At 43.2% G+C, this 19,967-nt stretch overlaps 1 protein-coding gene across 1 annotated transcript in view; it reads left to right on the forward strand.

The window, feature by feature from the left end:
• GHR (growth hormone receptor) overlaps nucleotides 1-19,967 on the forward strand; it is a 312,451-nt gene that overhangs the window by 142,401 nt on the left and 150,083 nt on the right. Inside the window, exon 2 of the mRNA XM_075540981.1 lies at nucleotides 7,210-7,290. Within this exon, the coding sequence (XP_075397096.1) occupies nucleotides 7,210-7,290 (81 nt within the window). The remainder of the gene's footprint in view (nucleotides 1-7,209; nucleotides 7,291-19,967) is intronic.

A 19,967-nucleotide genomic window follows, 5' to 3' on the forward strand; every position in this document is an offset into this window, starting at 1 on the left:
TCCACGTGCCTGTATTGTGTATCGTTAATTCTTCTTGAACAATGTTTCTTCATTGCCTTTATCTTCCCATCGTGCCTTAAATACTGCTGGCAGGCACTAGTAGCTCAATAAACACTTGGCAATTTTAGATTTAGGCAAATTGAGTCAAATACTTTTTTGCCATTATGAAAATAATATATCTACCCTCTATCGTTCTCCATTGCTTATGAACTGGTTCCCCCCCCCCCCAAAAAAAGGAGTAAATGTCAGCATACCATACACCAAACTATGTCACTTCGAGCCTTCTTTGCCTGGGTAGGCTATAAAATTAAAATTCATGCCAGCTGACTGGCAAAACCCTGCTAGCTGGTTTTCAATAGGCTCTCCTTGGATGCAGGGGGAGCAGACAAAAATATCTCCTGCCCAGAGAATGGAATTGGCATGGGTTCCATTCTGCACCAAGAGAAGTCCAGTTTTGTGGGTTATTTTTTTTCTTGCTGAAAATATTACCATGATGCTATAGACCAAAAGTGCATAAATATAATATGAAATTTAGAGAAGCTTTTCCCTAGAAATATATTGCAGGTTTAAAACCCTAATAGACTAAGGCACAATTTGGTCGATTCCTTGAATAATGTCTGCTTTCATTTACGTTATAAGAAGAGTTTCTGAAAAAGGCGCTTTGGGTGGGTGCCTGCACCTCCAAGTTAATAAGTGGGGATAAGCGGTTTAAAAGAGGTTGAGGGAAAGGGAAGTAAGACAGAACTTTCTCCTGCACAGATCTGGCTTATGTCTGATGGATTTTCGAAAAAAAACAGCTTCCCTCTAGTTTCTCCTAAGGACATTTTATCTCAGCTCCAACCTAGTAAAAACAAATTAATTAATTAAAACGATATCCTTTCAACTGGAAGCTGTCACGTGAGACCTTGCAAAGCCGATGGGGACAATTTAAAATCAAATGTAACAGATTGTCCTCTGCCCTGGGCCATGTGGTGGCTCTAGAGAGAGTTCACTAGGGGAATTCAAAAGTGTAAACAAACCCACTGCGGTGGAGCCTGTTTTGCCTCTTGGCATCCCCTGGTATCATGGAGTATGATTTCTCCATAGGGCTTTTTTCCACAGTGCTACTGGGTGGGTTGAAAACACTAGCCTTTTGATTTGAGTTGAGCACAAACTGTTTGTGACACTTGGGAACCTCAGGGGGGTACAAAGGGGATGAAGTCATTCTAGTGCCATTCCTAGCAAGCCGCTTTCAAAGGCTATAGAGTCTCCCCCACTGAACTCTTCCTGGATCCAGTCACATTTCTGTGCCCCCCTCCAGGATCCCACCTCTGGTTAGAGTGATAGTATCAGGGTCCCCTCCACAGTTCCCAGGGGCAGTGGTAACCTCTTCTTGACATTTATTACTTGGGCAAGCAACACATCTCTGTTCCAACTATCACAGGAGTGTGTAAGTCTTTCCTGGTTAATTTTGCTTCTGGGGTTCTGGTTTGTTTTATTTGGCTCGGTTTAGTTTGTGTGTGTTTTTTTTTCAAGATAGAACTGTGTTCTATAGAGACAAGCTTGGCTTATAAATAATGTGTGATAATATTAGTTTCTTATTTGAGAGATGTGAAGTTCACTTGCAGTATCCAGAGACCTGGGGATAGAAAAGGACCCCATCTTCGATTCATCTGAAGCAATGTTCATTTATGCTTGGCGTCTGTTTTGATCTTTTGAGGTGGGGCAAGAGGTGACTTCCAAATCAGAGAAAGTATCATGTTAACTTCCTTACGCAGAAAGAAAAGAAGGCTCTCTGGTCACTGGAAGTGCACTGTTCGAATTGACATCAAGATGATGGTGTTAGGGGCAGTCCTGTTGGTTCCAACTCATAGCAACCCTGGGTACCTCCAAACTAAACCCTGACCAGCCCTGCTCTACCATCACATTCATTGCTACGGTCGAATCCAAAGTTACAGCTACTGCTTCAGTCCACTCCTTGAGACTTCCTCTCTTTCACTGAGGCTCTGCTTTATTATGTTTGATGTCCTTCTCCAGTGACTAGTCCTTTCTGATAACATATCCAGAGTACAAGAGATGAAGTCTTGCCATCCTTGCTTTTAAGGAGCATATTCGCTGTACTTCCTCCAAGACAGATTGGTTTGGTCTGGCAGTCCATGGTGTACTCACTATGAGCTGCTGCTGCAAGGTCAGCAGTTGGAACCCACCAGCAGCTATGTAGGAGAGAGATGAGACTTTCTACTCCCAGAAAAATTGCCAGTTTCAGAAACTCACAGGGACTTTCTACTTGGGTTCTATAGGTGTGTCAGTCCAGGTAGACTAGAGAAACAAATCCATAGAAACTCATATGAGTAAAAGAGAGTTTTATAAAAAGGGCAATTTTACCTTAAGAAAGTATCCCAAATCAATCTAGTCCAAGCCCATAGGTCCATATTAGCCCATATGTCTTATACCAATCTATCAAATCCTCTTCAGACTCATGAAACACATGCAATGATGCCGAATGCAGGACAATCCCAGGTCAGTGAGTAGAAAGTCTTTGGATCCAGTGACGTTGTAAGCATCTCAGCGCTGGCAGGAGGCTCTACGTAGCTTCTCCGGCTTCAGAGGTCTGGTTGCATCAGGGTAGGTCCACATGACTTCTCCAGCTTAGGTTACTAGTATAGTTGCATTGTCTTGTCAACTGCAATGTCTCCCATGGAGTGAGCAGAGAGAGAGGTGTCTCCCACATCCAAGGAGGAAATAAAGGATTTCCCGGAATTCTCAGGAGAAGGCCAGGCCCACACAGAGGCCTCATTGGTTATGTCTTGATTGACAGGCCAGACTCCACCCCTTTGCTCTTAATCTTCTTGAATTGACACCAGATGATGTGACTACCACAATAGGGTTGCTATGAGTCAGAACTGACTTGATGGTGGTACTAGAGAGGACAACATAGTTTAAAGGCATCAGATTTTCTTTGGTCTTATTTATTCATTCTTCAGGTTCACATGTATATGAGGTGATTGAAAATACCATGGCAGTCATTGTACTTTTATCTTCAAAGCGACCTCTTTAGAGGTCTTTTGCGGCAGATTTGCTCAAGGTAATATAATATTTGGCTACTGCTTGCATGGACATTGATTGAGGAATCAAGTAAAATGAAATTCTTAGCGACTTTAATTGCTTCTTCATTTATCACGTTGCCCATTTGTAAGGATTCTTGTTTAAGTTGAGATGTAATTTATACTGAAAGCTGCCGGCTTTGATCTTCTCTTTGTGCTTCAAGTCCTCTTCCTGGTTGAGTTTTCTGCATATCACAGATGTTCATGAGTCGTCCTCCAGTCGTTATGCTCTCAGATTATTTGCTTAGCATAGAGTTTGAGTGAATTTGGTGAAATTGTTCAACCCTGACACATATCTCTTGTGATTGCAAAAGATTTCACTTCTTTGGAAAGGGCACAGATGTAGACAGCTTCCTCCCAGTTGGCCGGGTTCCTTGGGAGAGACGAGTGAGTGTTACCAGCATTGCATCTGTTTTTTGAAACCTCGCATTTTGGAATTTGAATTCCAATATTTCCCGTGTCGTGTGAACTTGTTCCTTCAACACCATCAGCTCTTGATCGTATACTACTTCCTGATGTCGTCAAACATTGATCCATACTTTTTTTAATGTGACCTTGTGTATTCCTTCCACTTTCTTTTGATACTTCCTGTGTCATTTAATATCTTGCCCATAAAAACCCAACCCAGTAGCATGGAGTCGTGTCCGACTCATGTTGACACGCTAAAGGGTTTCTGGTGTAAGTTTTTGGGGAAGCAGACCTCATTTTTCTCCCTTGAAGGAGAAGGTGGATTTGAACAGGCCACTGCTTACCTGACACCACCAGGACTCCTTTATTTTACTCATAGGCTCCTTCAATATTACAACTCCAGCCTTTACATTTTTTACAGCTCTTTCAGCTTGAAAAATGCTAAGCATGTTATTCCCTTTTACTTTTCTAACTTCAGAAATTTGCATATTTGAAATATTCTGTTCAACCCTTGTACTTCATTATTTCTTCCTGTTGCTTATCCATTCTACATTTAAGAACAAGTGTTAAGTTTCTTGTAACATCCATCTCAGTTTTATACTTTTTCTGCCTTTTTCAATGACCATAGATCTTCTACTGCTTTTTGAAATTCCAGTGGCTTCTGTCATAGCTTCCAGCAGCACAGCAACTCACGAGCCACCGAAATATGACACCTTTACAGATGAGTGATAGGATAGCAAAAAAAAAAAAAGTGGGTCGATAGAATTTTATTTGCCCTAAAACTTCTTTAAGTAGAAGAGATCTTATAAGATTGAAATAGTCCAAATCAAAACCAAATCCAGTGCTGAATTGGTTCTGACTCTTCAGACCTTACACGAGACGGTAGGACTTCCTCAGAGGGTTGTCTAAAACTTAAATCTTTACAGAATTCGACTGCTATATCTTTCTCTCACCAAATAGCTATTGAGCTTGGCTCACTGACCATTTAATTAGAAGCCCATTTCCTAGAAATATATTTTAAAAATCAGATTTAGACTAACATTCATTTATGATAGGGGTGAAATTTTTTAGCATATAGATACAGATATATAGATATAGATGGGGGTATGTCAAGTTATTGGAACCCTGGTGGTATAGTAGTTGCATGTTGGGCTGCTAACCCCATGGTCTGTGGTTCAAAACCACCAGCCTCTCCAAAGGAGAAAGACAAGACTTTCTATGACCATAAAGAGTTACAGGCCCCAAAACTCACAGAGGCAGTTCTATCCTACCCAATAGCATCCCGATGAGTCTTAGCATTGACTCTGTAACACTGAGAGAGAAAGAGAGAATAAGTTTACTATGAGATGAAATTGACATGATGACAGCAAATATGAGGTTTTTTTGTTTTCAAAAATTGGTGGGGAAAATGGGGTTAAATGATAGTGGAATTTTGAAGCCCCTCATATACATCTTTTTGCTAGATTCTACAAACTGTAGTCACATCACCTGTTCACCTAGTAATACAGGACACAGGGGAAGATGCTCAGTGACTCTCATTAGCAGAGTACTTAAGACTGATACAAATACATTAGTCCAGAGTCTTCAAGTTAGGAATTAATGACACATATTTTAATAATAGTGACTCAAGTTTTATGACCCACTGAAGCTCTAAGGGGGAGCTTATACCATATGCATATGGGTATGTACGTAGCTATTCAGAAACATGAAGATAATTCACATAGATTTATGTTTTCTTAAATAGGAATATTTTTAAGAACATGAAATTATCTGGAACAAAGAATGGGCTATCCAATGTTTATATATAGAATGATAAAATATTGGCCAACGTATTCAACAATGACAGCTCTTGCTGTCAAGTGATTTCAATTCATGACCACTCCATCTATGGTGTGCAGAATAGAACTCCTTCATGGGGCTCGTATGCTGTGACCTCTTCTGAGCAGATGGCAGGCCTTTCTCCGATGGTACTTCCTATTAATTCAAACCACCAGCCTTTTGGTTAGTAGCCCCCCAGCACTTAACTATTTCTGTCACCCAGCAATTGCATATGAAGAAGTCTGCAGCCATAGCTGAGAATCACCCTTATAGGCTCATGAAAATAAACAGAGGGTAACTTCATTACTTTCAAGTGTGCACAGAAATCAAAGCAAGGGACAAGAGATGCCCTGCTGGAGCACCCAACATGATGATACAGGATGCCTGAGAGACTTGCAAATATATTTGTATATATGCATGTATATATAGACACACAAATATGCTTATGTGTATCTGTGTGTGTGTGTGTGTGTGTATATATATATATCTCAGTTAAGCTTTAACATAGCTAGCATTTGTTGTCCATATGGCTGAGTTCACTAAAAACAACCCAAATCGCTTTAGAGATCCTGGATTTAGACAACTGGTTTATTTTATGCAAACAAGTTTCCTTTATGCATACTTCCAGGTAAAAGTATGTGTTGCTTGGTGCGCTCATGCATACATCAGGCTAAAGGGCTCATGTGAGGTCACACTTGAGATTCCAAATGTCTGGAAAGGCTACAAGCTAAGCTCTCTCAGTGTTTGAGGTGGTCGGAGTCCCAGGGAGACCATATACCCTGAAACCGCCATAAAACTAACCCCCCGCATGGACGTGCTGTGTCTGCAGGAGGTCACAGAGGAAGTGGATGTTTCGGTTGCAGTCACATCTCACCTTCTCCTTTGCTCTCCCTCGGGGCTTCTTAGCAGTGTCTGAAGGTTCTTGAGTCACTGGGAAACAGCCTGAAGACTCGTATTTGTTTCCCCTTTTATGGCTTGTTCAGCTTAGCCTCATGGTTGGCCATAGTACTAACATGTTCTTCTATTTCCAGAGGGATTCAAGCCAGGACTTGAAAATCTCTAGTGCCCATATTATTTCCTGAACAAAGAAGTCCTGTTGTGACATCAGGTGCTATCTCGTTGGTTCTGACTCATAGCATCCCTGTGTACAACAGCCCTGCCGGTCCGACCCCATCCTCCCAATCATTGCTATCTTGGCAGCCCATTCTGGCATGCAGTGTGTCAGTTCATCTCATGGAGAATTTCCCTCTTTTCTGCTGAGCCTGTATATTACTAAGCATGATGTGTTTCCCTGGGAATTGGTTCTTCCTCCTAACATGTCCAAGAAGCCCTGGGGGTGAGATGGGTAAGGAATTGGGCTGCTGTCAGGTCAGCAGTTTGAAACCAAATGCTCCTTGGGAGAAAGCGGAGGCTTTCTACTCCTGTAAAGAGTTACAGTGTCATTGACCCACCAGGAGCAGCTCTGCTCTGCCCTGTAAGGTCACTATAGGGTGGAACTGACTTGATGGTAAGGAGTGATGATAACATGTGCAAAGGGTATGAGTCAAAGTCTCACCATCCTTGTTTCAAAGGAGTCATGCGAGTTTACTTTTTCCAGGACAGATCTGTTTGTTCTTCTAGCAGTCTGTGGTATATTTAATATTCTTTGCCAATACCTTAATTCAAAGGCATCAATTCTTCTCTGGTCTTTCTTGGGATGGGAATTTACTGCACCCTGCTGTTTGTTCTCATAAAGAGGATGACAATATGAGACCCGTGGGGGGTAATAAAAGAGTTACGAGGTCTCCTCCTAGAACTGACATGTCAACTCTTGATGTCTTAGCCAGTTTCTGAGCAGTGTTTAATGAAACCGGCTCTGTTTTCATTGCTTGGCTTCATCTTTCTCTTTCTGTGTCTGCAGGTCCTACAGGTATGGAGCTCTGGCAGCTGTTGCTGACATTGGCACTGGCAAGCCCAAGCGATGCTTTTCCTGGGACCGAGGGTAAGTTCTGTTGTCCCACTCCCACCTGCCACTGTTTTGAAACAACGCTGAATGTTCTTTGTAAAATGAAATCTCTTCGGATTATTTCATTAAAGATGTGCTTTTCAAAGTCGCGACCCCTGGAAAATTTGTCATGGTTTTAAAATCAGGAAGTGGGAGAAGTTTAAGGAGGCAGATCCAGCTTTGGCAACTGATGTCTTCACATCAACATAAATGCTGTAATCACACCAGCTCTATGGAGAACAAGCCAGGACATTGACTGGTTACTAAGGTGGTGACCACTGAGTTTTGCCCATGACTAAGATTATCATAGTCTATTTCCCGAGCTTTGAATGAAAGTTTCTTAATCATATTCTCTGAGAGCAGACACTGCAGGCTTCAAGTGAACTTCACCTCTGACTATCTGGGTGCTAACCGTTTGGTTCAGTTAGAAGGTATTAGATACCTAAATTAGGTAAATAATGCCCTCAAAGTCATGGGATTCCTGGAGCCATTGGTACAGGCTCTCCTCTCTGTTTTAGTGCTTCCATCCTCCTGAAGAAGTCTTACCGGAATATCAAGCTCACGGACAAACACACTGGAAAAAAGAAGAGGATGTGAAGGGAAAGGAAGGAAGATTTTTCTGCCCAGGAAGAGCAATTCCTCGTAAAGGATGGACGTCTCCTTGAAAGGTCCTCTTGGACACTGGAGTTTCTTTCCTTGCCTGAACCTCAGCAGAGGTTGAAGACAACGTATTTCCCACCACCTATTTCTCCCAAGCTGTGGCATCGTGGCCAGTTATTGCGTAGGGAGTAACAGACTCCCTAGCTCCCTGGCAACTCAATCCGTGAAGAAACACGGTTTGAACATAGAGTTAGCACCTTAAGATGTCCCCTTGACCTTCCATCCCAAAATAAACCCATGGTAGAGGTTGTCTCAGGGTGACCAGAGCAACCAAGAAAATAAGAAGGAGAAAATATGTTATTTTATCTCTTAAAGCAATTGTAAAGTCTTTATAGGAGAGAAGTCATAATTGTTTGAAGTATTTTGGGGTCTCTCTGTTGTTAGAATGTCAACATTATGCAAGTCAAACATAAGAGAGAATCGCAGGCTTCGTGTCAGCAGCTTTTCCCATGGCTGGTTTTAGACCCTGGTTCTGAGCCAAGGAATTATAGCTGAGAGCTTCTGCTGTCCCAGGGGTGGGTTAATCTTGACTTTCTTCATGAAGGTGGCATTGATTCTACAAGGAAAGGCCTGGAGAATTCCACAGACACGTGGAATAAAGGGATGGCAAAGAAAAGAGAGGGGGGACTATACAATCCACCTCTCGTTGAGGAATTAGAGCTCAGACTGTTTTAAACCGAGGGGCCAGCTGCTTCCACGCTGCCATCAAGCTTTTGACGTCATCAAGGGAGTGGAGAACAAAATGTTGCTAGGTGGTGTTGTTAGGTGCTACTGTTTTCTGACTCATGGAGACCCGATGTACAGCAGAACAAAACACAGTCAGGCCCTGCTCCAGCCTCACAATCACAGTTATGTGGGTCTCCATTGCTGCATCCACTAATCCTTCTTATTAAGGGTCTTCCAATTCTTCGCTGACCATGTTTACTTTACCAGACCCCTTTCCCATAAATATGTCTACATTCTGTTTCTTTGGATGGTGATTTGGCGGAGCTGCAGCATAAGAAATGGTTTATAGTCAGCCTAAACAGTGTCACTGACCAGTACTACATATAAGCAATTTAGCAAAGGGAAAGTTGTTTCCTTTTTTTTCTATTTTATTTTTTCTTAGTTGGCTAACTAAAATCCCCTTGAACTATGTGGCTGTTTCAGAATAATACCTCAACATGACCAGGGGATTCTTGAGGATGGGGTATGATTTTCATCAGAAGGTGTGTGTGTGTGTGTGTGTGTGTGTAAAAGAGAGAGAGAGAGAGAGAGAGAGAGAGAGAGAGAGAGAGAGAGAGAAAGCGAGCTCTGGTTAATTATCTAATAGATTCAGCCAAAATGAGCATATGCCAGGGGTTGATCTCAGATGACATTCATGAACCATGTGTTCCTTTCCGCCAGGTCTGGATTGCAGCCCCATCTTTTTATTTTCCTCCGCCACTGTATAAGACAGACTGAAAATATAGGTGAGCAATTAAGGAAAGATAGCGGGGTAGTTTCACGAGCCAGAGGAACCCAGTGGCACTCAATTTGCTTAGTGAAAGATGTGGGCCCTGCTGACTCAGTGAACACGGAAGCATCCCCGGAGAAAACACAGCGAGGAGCTGATGGACGAGGGCAGAGCTCTCTGCCAAGGAGAAAGTTGACGCTTGAGGCCTTGTCTCTAGCAGATGCTTGGGCAGATGAACCCAATGAGAAATACGCTGGCCCTGAGAGGATTGTTTATTAATTCTAATTGTCCTAAGGGAGCTTTAATGAGAGTGGACAGTGAACACTGCCATCATTGTAGTATCTGATGTGTCATAATAGATGCTTTCTCTCTGCCTTGAAGCCATTAATTGAGGCTCTATAGCTTCTCCTCCAGGCAGATTTACCTACCCTCAGAGAGACTTTTTGTACCAGAATCAGGGATGTTCTGCAATGCCTCTTTCTCCAAGGGCTTCATGGGTTAATTCATCAGCTGATTGCTTCAACATTGCTTCAGGAATGATTCTGTCAATGGGAAATTCCCATAAAGATTTTAGGGCTAAATTTATAGTCCCGAGATGGACCTGGTATATATTTGCTCATGAATTGATGTCATTCAGTGGCAATTGAGCATTCTCTGTGACCTGAGCAGTAGAAAAGGTATCAGAAGTTCAAAACCAAGCAACCAAATCAATGTAGGGGTGGGGATATAGTGGAGACCCAAGACCCATCTTCAAGTTCATTGGACAGTCCCTCTCAGAAGAGCCACATGGAAGGGATGATAAAGCCAGGGTGTGGTGTAGCACTGATGACGCACATAACTATCCACTAGTTCTTTAATATTTTCTCCCCTTACTACTATGGGGTTTATTTGTTTTATTTCATTAATCATGTTAGACTTGCGTATGTTCATTTGCACAAGTAAGATCATTTGATACATGAAAGCTAAGATAGATAACCCTTCAGAAACAGTAACGGGAGTAATGGTTCCCTGAGGGAAAGGGAACTGAGGGGTGAGGGGGAGCAGCTGATAGCACCGATGACTAATAACCACACTCCAGTGAGCAAACAACCAAATTGCACGTAATTGGATATCATGGATGGTGTAAGATGTGGCAAAAAATATATAAAAGTAAAACTCAAGGTTCCAGGGGGGAGCTGATATCAAGGAGTTCAAGAGGAAAGAAAATGTTTTGAAACTGACTGTGGTAGCAGTTGTATAATACTGCTTGATGTGATTGAATTATGGAATGTAGTAATATCTATAAGAGCTCTCTTTATTATTTTTAAAAAGGCAGGAAGGCAAGGCTCCATGTCATGTACCTTGGAGAGACCAATCCATGGAAAAGGACTGGTAAGGTAGGGGGGTCTCTGAGCAAGGACACTCTTGAGGAAATGGATTGACCCAGTAGCTGTGACAATGGGCGCAAGCGGAACAATCGTGAGGATGGAATGGTGTCTGCAGTGTTAACTCTGATGTATACAGGGCCGATATGCACAAAAACAAGCAGCCTTGAGATCCATGTTGTGTAATACAGACACTCTACAATAATATAATAAATCAAGGCGGGATTGAATTGTTTCTCAACAAATTTATCACAGAGATGCTTCCTAAGCACTTTCTATTTACAAAGCTTAGATCTAAGGCCACAAGAAAGTGATTATTCTTTCAAAAATACACCGAGTTAAGAGATTGTACGTGTGTGTAAAGAATTACCCTAGAAGACAGGATGCATATTAACTAATAAAATAGAATTACAGTCTACAGTAATGAACATGGAGGAGTCACGTCTGGTTGTGTGAATTAGAGAGAATTTCCTGAAGTAGATTGTGTTATTTTAGTGTAGGATTAGATTTTAAAAGGCTCTGAGGGGCAACTGCTGATTGCAGGAATAGTTGATAGAATGATATAGACAGAACATAAGCACAAAGTAAACATAGACAACAATTCATTCCATTACTGAGTTTATACTATGTACAGGGTTCTGGGCTAGACAATTGGTAGGCCTATTTCACGAGTTTAACATTCTACATGTATTAAGAACCAACTTGAGGAGACACAGATGAAATTTGCCCAGAGTGCAGGGTACGATGAGCATTATAAGTATCCACTTTCAGATTCAAGTCAGTAGATTTGTATCAAAGTATACAAGGCCTTGAGATAGCAGCAGCTTCATGGAGAAGAGAAAACATGCTGGGTTTTGAAAAACAAGTAACGTTTGGAGAGAAAGAAACAAGAGAGGAAGATTAAACCATATCCTGCAAGTAATACGGAGCCCTTCTTTCTTTATTAGTTGGGATTAATACATGTCGCAAACCATACCATCGCTCAGTCGCCGCCAGCAATATTGTACATATGCTACCACACTCACTCTCCAAACACTCATTTTCCCTATGGGCCCCTTGGCGTTATCACTCCATCCCCCCACCATCTCCTCTGGGCCCCTTCCCACAAAACCCTTATTCCACTTGCTGATGCTATAGGTTCATCAAATTATAGACCAAGTCAGAGTGCTAAGATAGTGATGGAGCACTGTTTTTAAGGTATACTATGGATATCTAATTCTAATATAATAATTTTAAAAGCTCACTGCCACCGAGTCGCTTTAGACTCCTGGAGACCCTATAGGGCAGGGTAGAACCGCCCCTGTGGGTTTGTGATTCTGACTCTCTATGGAAATTGAAAACCCATCTTTCTCCTGAGGAGTTCCCGGTGGTTTTGAACTTCAGGCCTTGTGGATTGCAACCCCATGCATACTACTGCCCTGCTAGCGCTCTCTAGACAAGGTATTTTATGTAACATTTACATAGTACATCAGCTGATGCTGAGTCAGCTCCAACTCACAGCAATGCCATGTCCATCATCCTTCATTCGGCGGGATCTTCAGTGGCTGATTTGTGGCCAGCAGATCCTCACATCTACTTCTTCCAAAGTGCTTCTGAGCAGACTTAAACTGCCAATCTTGTGGTGATCCGCTAAGCATACTAACCACTCACACTCCTCTGGGATGGCAGGCAGGGAGGTAGGTAGATAGAGAGTGTATGTGAGTTAGTGTTGTTGTGTGCTGACCCATAGCAGCCCGATGCACAGCAGAAGGGAATACTTTCCGGGCCTCCCAGTTCAGTTGTTCCTTGGTTGGATCTCATTGTGGCAGCCACGGTGTCAATCTGATCTAGACAGACATAACCTTGTCCTGATAGATGTGTCTTCATGCAAAATGCATAATGATTATCTTTTCACCATAAAGATTAATTCTACAAAAAGCAGCCTCTCCTGTTCTAGGTAAGAAACATCTAATAGGAGTGAGATGCCCCAGTTAAAGGAGCCAGTATTCCCCCAATAAGTGTCTGTGATAACTTCATAAACCTGTGCAAACATATACAACACTTATTTGAGAGAGAAGATTCATTGCCCTCGTTGCTAACCGAGAGTCACGAATGGCAAAATGAAAGGAGCATTTTATTTTTATAATAAGACCCCCTTTCCTACATTTGAAGCACCACCGAGCCCCGTGAGCTTGCCAAGGCATAGTGACATATATATCAAGACGGACACCGTAGAATCTCAGTCGCCGTGAGGGAACAGTGAAGTGGGTGCCAGTTGAAAATGCTCAGGAATAAATAGCTCCAGGCTTTCCATTCACATGGGAAGTGAGGATCGGAGCCACAGTGCTTGAGAGGCGCTGAGTCTTCACCACCATCCGGAGAAAAGAGAAACAGCCACGTACCTCCAGCCCCACGGACAGGGACCACAGCACCTTGCCATCCTGGTGTCACACGCTGACTCTGGACACTGGAGCTTAGCAGGTTGCAGCAGACTGGGAGCAGGAACTCTCCATCATGCCTAAACAGAGATGTCATGAAGACAGAGGAACCGGTCTTTGGAGTCTGTCTGCATGTGGATGTCTGTCTGACTTCAGAAGCAGCTAGAGCCTTCTCAGTCCATCCATTTCAAAGTTTCCACATTTTCTAGTCAGTGGGATCAATAACACTGATGAGTCATTTTTCTGGACAGTGAAGTCTACAACATAGCTCTGCCTCTTACTCATGAAGTGGTACTTGCGTAGAACAGCTCTGCCGGGGAGGAAATGTACTGACACTAGATGACAGCAGAGTAGATAAGCTACCTTTCTCTTTGTACTATTTCCCCAAACCGCACCTGCCTGTACCTCACCCAGGATCTCCAGCCATCCGCTCATCTTTGCAAGATGGTTGTGGTGTGACAGCCTAGCATGCAGTGAGGTTCCATGGTGGGAAGAATGTCCTAGAATATCTTACCCTTCAACCCTCTGGACATTCATGATGGTATCCCAAGACCAATGACAAATCCTTAAATGTTTGATCACTTCAGTGGGCTCTTAGCTCATCGAAGAAAGAAGATACATGCAGCAGGAGTTGGGAGCTGCTAAACTTTGTCCTGGGAAGATTCTGGGAGGTCAGTTAGGCCCACCCAGTAGTTTAGTGACTCCCTCTTACGAAGCAGCCAGCAATGTGAGTGGTTAGGGATGCATCTTAGCTCATGAGTAAATAATAGTGCTGAAGCTATTCAAGCACACTCAAGCCCTAGAATGATCATATCACAGTTACCAGTGATCGACTAGACTTTTAGTCCTCCATCTCAGGTCCTATTCTTGGTCAATCCTGCAATACAAACGTCTTCGCATCTCATTGCTTCTGTAGCCAACAGTGGGGTTTCTGTGACGGGGAGACCAGCTGTAATGTTGAAATGATGTATTTGAATCAAGGAGTAGACTTAACTCCTATTTGATGGGTCCAGCTGTTATTCTGCCTCTGACTAGAAGCTAAAGAAAGGCCAGTTCCTGCTAAGTCAATTCCAGTTCGTGGTGACCCAGGTGCAGAAGAGATTACCAAGCTGATTGTTCAAGGACCCTCTAGATGGGTTAGAACTACCAACCTTTCAACTAGTTGTTGTTAGCAATCATTGGTTTGCTTCTGAGTCATGGCAACCCTGTGTTAAGCAGTGTAGCAGCTCCATGGTTTTCTTGGTGGGAGGAAGCAGATGGCTAGTTTGTCCCAGGCACCCTTGGGGGGTTCAAATCACCACCAGCCCAGTTAGTAATTGAATACTTAAACTTCGCATTGCCCAGGAACTCTGCTTAGCTGCTAACCAGGTTAAACTGTGAGAGCTCCATTCTATCAGTGGCCCAGCCAGCCCAAATTGCCCTCCACATCGCAGGTCCCCGCACACCTCACCTTTCAGCACCCTTTCCCAAGGAAAACCCTCTATGTCAAAACCTGCCACTTGTGGGTTTCTCCTCACTGTGAGTTTGTGAATCCTGGCAGGGCATTGGCCAACGGCCTGGCTGCTAACCAAAAGGTCAATGGATCAATCCCACCAGCCGCTACAGCACTTCCCTAAAGGTCAAAGCTTTGGAACCACCCCCCCCCCCCGGGGTCAATTCTACCCTGCCATATAACTTTACAATGAGTTAGAGTTGACCCTGTAGCAATGAGCTTGGTGTGTGTGTTGTGGGTGAATTTAAGTCAATCAGGTTCTCTTTCCAGGACTGGTTCAATTTCACCATCAGCTCTACTGAGAATGAAACTCAGGCATTTCAGAGCCATAAATGAAAGCATCTTTTGAGGCCTAGTTCCGTCTCCATTGTAACTACCCAGCTCGTCCACCCAGTATTGTGCCATGTAACTTGTCACCAGCAGCCACACCCGAGACCACCCTCATCTCCCATGAACAGCAGGTACGGCAGTCCCGTTTTGTTTTTTCCAGCAACACTCACATGGGTGTGTGACTACTGCTGTATCAACAGTGTCATCTTCAAACTCGAAATGAAGCGTCCCACCATCTGTCCCTAGTAGCATAACGGCTGTGCTAATATGTAACATAAGTGTAGCTAATTGAACAAAGGTTGTGCCCATGGTGTCCTGGGGGACAATTATTGGACAAACAAAAGGCCCTAGGTCTTGGAACAGTTCTGTGCCGTCAGCCACAAGTCAGATTTTTCTCTGGTTTACATTTCCCAACTCACTTCAAAATGAATCCACAGGATTTCGTCAGCTGCGTCTATCAGGGATCTCTGTTTCTGTTTAGATAAAAATGCATTGGCCTTAAGCTGTAACCGTAATTGATTGCAGTTGGTGCATCTGCCATATAAGAGTTGGTTAACCATGCCCCAAGTGTGGAATGAAAGGTTCAGGATGTTGTTCTAGCCGCTCATACCAAGTGGCAAGACGGGGTATGAGGAGAAAGGGAAGGGGGAGCATCGTTTCTTAGGGGTCATCTTCCATGTGAGGTTGTAGTGAGATTGGGATGTTAAGTTGTGCATTAAGTCTGAATTAAGCTTGCCAATGTACAGAGCATAAATGCTCTCAGGGTACTGAACACCACTGCATCCTCTGTGGAGTTGTGGATTCAAAGCCCACGAGAGGAGACCCTGGCTTACACAAATGATTAATTGCTCAACTACTGGCCAGCAGGTTGGCAGCCTCACACACCTGCAGCTGCCCTGCAGAAGACAGGCTTGAAATATGCTTTCAAATGACAACAATCTTGAAAAACTTATGAAAGAGTTCTACTCTGCACACACGGAAATGACTCAGTAGTGACTAACAGTAGCAGTTAATAAGCTACAAATGATAGAATTTGTGAGCGAAGGGGAAAAACGCCTACTTTATATCTAACTGAGCTTTCTCAAATCCAAACCAAACCAAACAAAACCAAAATACCTCACTGCCCTCGAGACTATGCCGATTCACAGGGAGCCTATAGGACAGGTGAGAACTGCCCCTGTAGGTTTCTGACACGGTAATTCTTTGCAGGAGTAGAAAGCCCATCTTTCTTCTGTGGAACGGCTGGTGGTTTTAAACTGCTGGCTTTGGGGATCACAGCCCAACTTATAACCATTCTGCCACCAGAGCCCCATCAATGATGTCTTTGTCATCCCTGCATTCCTATCCTCTGGCATTCAGTGTTGAACACATAGAATAGATGTCAATGTATTTGTTGAGTGAATGAATCAGTATTTGAAATTCTGCCCTGGGTCATCTTAATCTTACCCCACACTTGTTACTAATGTTCTCCACCTCCAGTCCTGACCAAGGCAGGGACTGCATTGGATCCGGGTTCTGTCCCATGAGAAGGGCCTGGAATAGCTATGCAGCTGTAGAACCAGGAATGGCCGTCTCTAAGAACACCCTCTGCAGCCCTGTTCCCTATTCTGAGTCCTGATTTGGGCCCTTTCCTGGTGGAAGGAATGAGATCTCATTTTGCTGCCCTACATATGCTCCAGTTGCCACCAGGACTGGAATTCAGCCCTAACTGCCTACTCTTCTAGCTCTGGCCAGCCCTTTCCCACGGTATTTGAACTCTGTACCCACACAGGCCAGTCCTTGGACATCTTCCTGCCTTGAGTGAGCCAATCATCCAGCTCCCTTATCTGCGTTCCTCCTACCTGGAGAAATCTATGCAAATGTTGACAGTCACTCAGAGCTATGATGAGCTCAGCAGGTCCCAAATCCACGTTTTCTCTGCCCCTGTAGACATTGGAGGTTAGCTTATGAAAGACCCTGGTTGAGTACCCAGCGATGGCTAGCTGGATCATTTTCACAGTCCATTCCTTAAATATCAGCTGGTTCTAGTTTTTCAATAAGAGCGCATTGTGCCCTCAAAGTTATCTCAACAAAATTTCGTATATTGAAGTCCAGGAAGGAAAAAATGTTTGGAAATGGAAAGTGGCAGCAATTATACAATTGTCTTGACATGCTTGAACTATGAAGTGATATATGTATTAGCTCCCAGTTAATAATAAATTAAAAGAAATATATTAAAAAAATTTTAAATGCCAACCCCCAAAATTATTTTGGAAAAAACATCCTTTGTTTCCTGATTGCTGAATATGAAAAGAAGATATTTTGTGTATTTTCTCTTTAGCGATACTTTGCAAATTAGAGGGAGGAGAAAGGTAATGCTTAGGATAATTGACTTCAGATTTACACAGTTAGTGGTTGCTGTCCACTCCACTCCATGGCAGCCCTCCTACGACAGACAGAATAAAAACTGTCCACGGTTGATGGTGCACCGGGGTCCATTATAAAATGGTACCCTTAGTGGCTACCTAGGGGACTCATCATCTTCTAGCCAAGGCGATTTGTTTTCCAGCATTATGTTGGACAAGATTCGGTTGTGATCTACAAGGTTTTGTTGGCTGATTTAGATATAGAAGTAGGTCACTGGGCCTTTCTTTCGAGTCTGCTTTAATCTGGAAACTCTCCTAAAGTCTGGCCCCCATGGATTACTATGGTATTTGAAATACTGGTGGTTTCACATCCAGAATCATAGAAGCATGTCAAATACACTCCTACAACAAACTGGCAGGCAGCTAGTTGAGGTTTGGTATTAGTGGAGACTGAACTGATGATGTTTGACTACGGTTTGTGGAGCCCTGGCTTTTATTAGGGTTTTGCCCCCCGCCCCCCCCCTTAAGACAGAATCATTTTAGGGGCTGCTTAACATTTGAAGATCTATCCTCCCTCTCCCTTTATCCTGTCCCTAATCCATTTATGGTGTAGTAGAGAGGAAAGTCGAAGCAAGAGACAACCAAAGAGGATGAGGCATTGAGAGGGCCAGGGAGTGTGTGCACAGGATGGTAGATGGAGTGAAACGTCTTGTTTGAATTATACAAGTAAAGCTCATGCAAAACAATGACTAGTAGCTAGTATCGGTCTCAGAGCGAGGACAGGCAATCCTTTGACTACAAACAAGATCTATTCCTCAGTGTGTCGTTTAAGCGGGATTTGTCGGCAAGTCAGAATCGGCATGTATGGTTCTTGTGTAGACATCCTTTAGTGCACGAGAGGCTGGAATCCTTTGCAATGATCCAACAGTTCTAACTGCGCCAGTTAAAGGTGAATGTGGTGAAGATTTTGTTGTGATGGTTAGTTCAGTCATTTCAAACTAAGAGCAGCTTCATATAGCATTAAAAAGTAAGGATTGTCTGTAAATTGGGTGTTTGTAACCCAGGGACTGTCTGTACTGAAAAACCAGTGGCCTAAATAAACATCCAAACTAAACCTAACTGGGAATTTTATATTCATAACAATATTTGCCTAAAAAGAACTGCCTTGTGCAGTTCAGATGCACAAGGAAGTTTTGGGAGTTAAAAGTACTTTTAATTATGACTGCAGAAGATCTTGACAATCCAATGTTTAAGATAGCTTTAACACTGGAACTATGACATGGCACCATAAACTTTCATAAAATGAGATTGGATACTGTTCTAGTTATAACTGTGAATGTTGAGAAAATAGGTTTGGAGAACAAAAAGTGCCCTTGTTCTTAACAAAATTAAATGTGATGAATGTAACAAGTCATGACTTGGGAGTGACACTTAGCAATTTAGTTCCATTCAAGAAACGTTCCTTGAGCATCCATTGAACATCTTTCCCAGCGCTTTGTAGGGTCACCACAAAGCACCGTGTCACTACTATGTGAGGGAGGGATGGGAAAAGGCTGAGTCAAAACCAACGCATTGCAGCCAGAGTGGCAATCTTTGACTTCTAACCCCATTCTGGATCCAGTTCCAGTTGTTTTATGTGCACTGCTTTGGTTAAGCTGCATAGTAATGCTAAGAAGAAAATTCTATCATACCTTCTTGCCATTCTGGCCCTCAATTGTAATTAAGTTTACGTAGCTAAAGAGAAAGCAAAACAAAACAAAACCCCCAAACTTACTGCCATCAGAGTTGATTCTGATTCATGAGGAGCCTTGGGGTTATAGTGTATTAGGCTGCTAACTTTAAGGTCAGTAGTTCAAAACCACCAGCCACTCCACAGGGAAAAGATGTAGCTTTCTCCCCCATAAAGAGTGACCACCTTGGAAACCCACAGGGACAGTTCTACTTTGTGTTATCCGGTCACTCAGAGTTTGCATAGCTAGAGGGTGTGATGGGGGGGGGGACTGCTCTGGCAGTCTGACCCCACAACCCACACGCCCTTGCCTCTTGGGCAGTTGGGTATGACAGCTAATGTGGAATGTCACAAGTATATAGCCAGGATACAACTGAACAAGTCAGTTGAGAGGCAGGGTTGGGGAGATAGGGAAGGATCAGATTCAGAAGCACCTTATGAACCAGGCTGGGACCATTAGTCGGAACTGTGGCCCGTTGTTGGGTAAACATGTGAACACAGACTGTCTCTTCCCAAGGGATCACATCGGGAGGGTTTGGCTTGTAATTTCTGAGGACACGAGATTAAACTTCAGCCTAGAAATAACTTTGCTGTAAACGATACTAATGAGAGTTAACTTGGTAGCTTTCAAACAGATTTTCATGGAAATGGCACATCTAGGATTTCCAAAGTGACCAGTTAGTTCCAGGCATACCTGTCTTGTTGAACTTCACAAATGCTGCCTGTTTTTAATACATTAAAGGTTTCTGTCCACCTTGCATGGAACAGGGCTGTCAGCACCACTTTCCCAATAGCACATGCTCACTCTCTGTCTCTGTGCCATCGTTTGGTCACAATATTTAAAATGCTGTGCATAAAACCATTGCAAACTTCACAGACTAAACTCACGGCCATCCAATCGA

Source organism: Tenrec ecaudatus, chromosome 2 (genome assembly GCF_050624435.1).
Source record: "Tenrec ecaudatus isolate mTenEca1 chromosome 2, mTenEca1.hap1, whole genome shotgun sequence".
Lineage (NCBI taxonomy): Eukaryota > Metazoa > Chordata > Mammalia > Afrosoricida > Tenrecidae > Tenrec > Tenrec ecaudatus.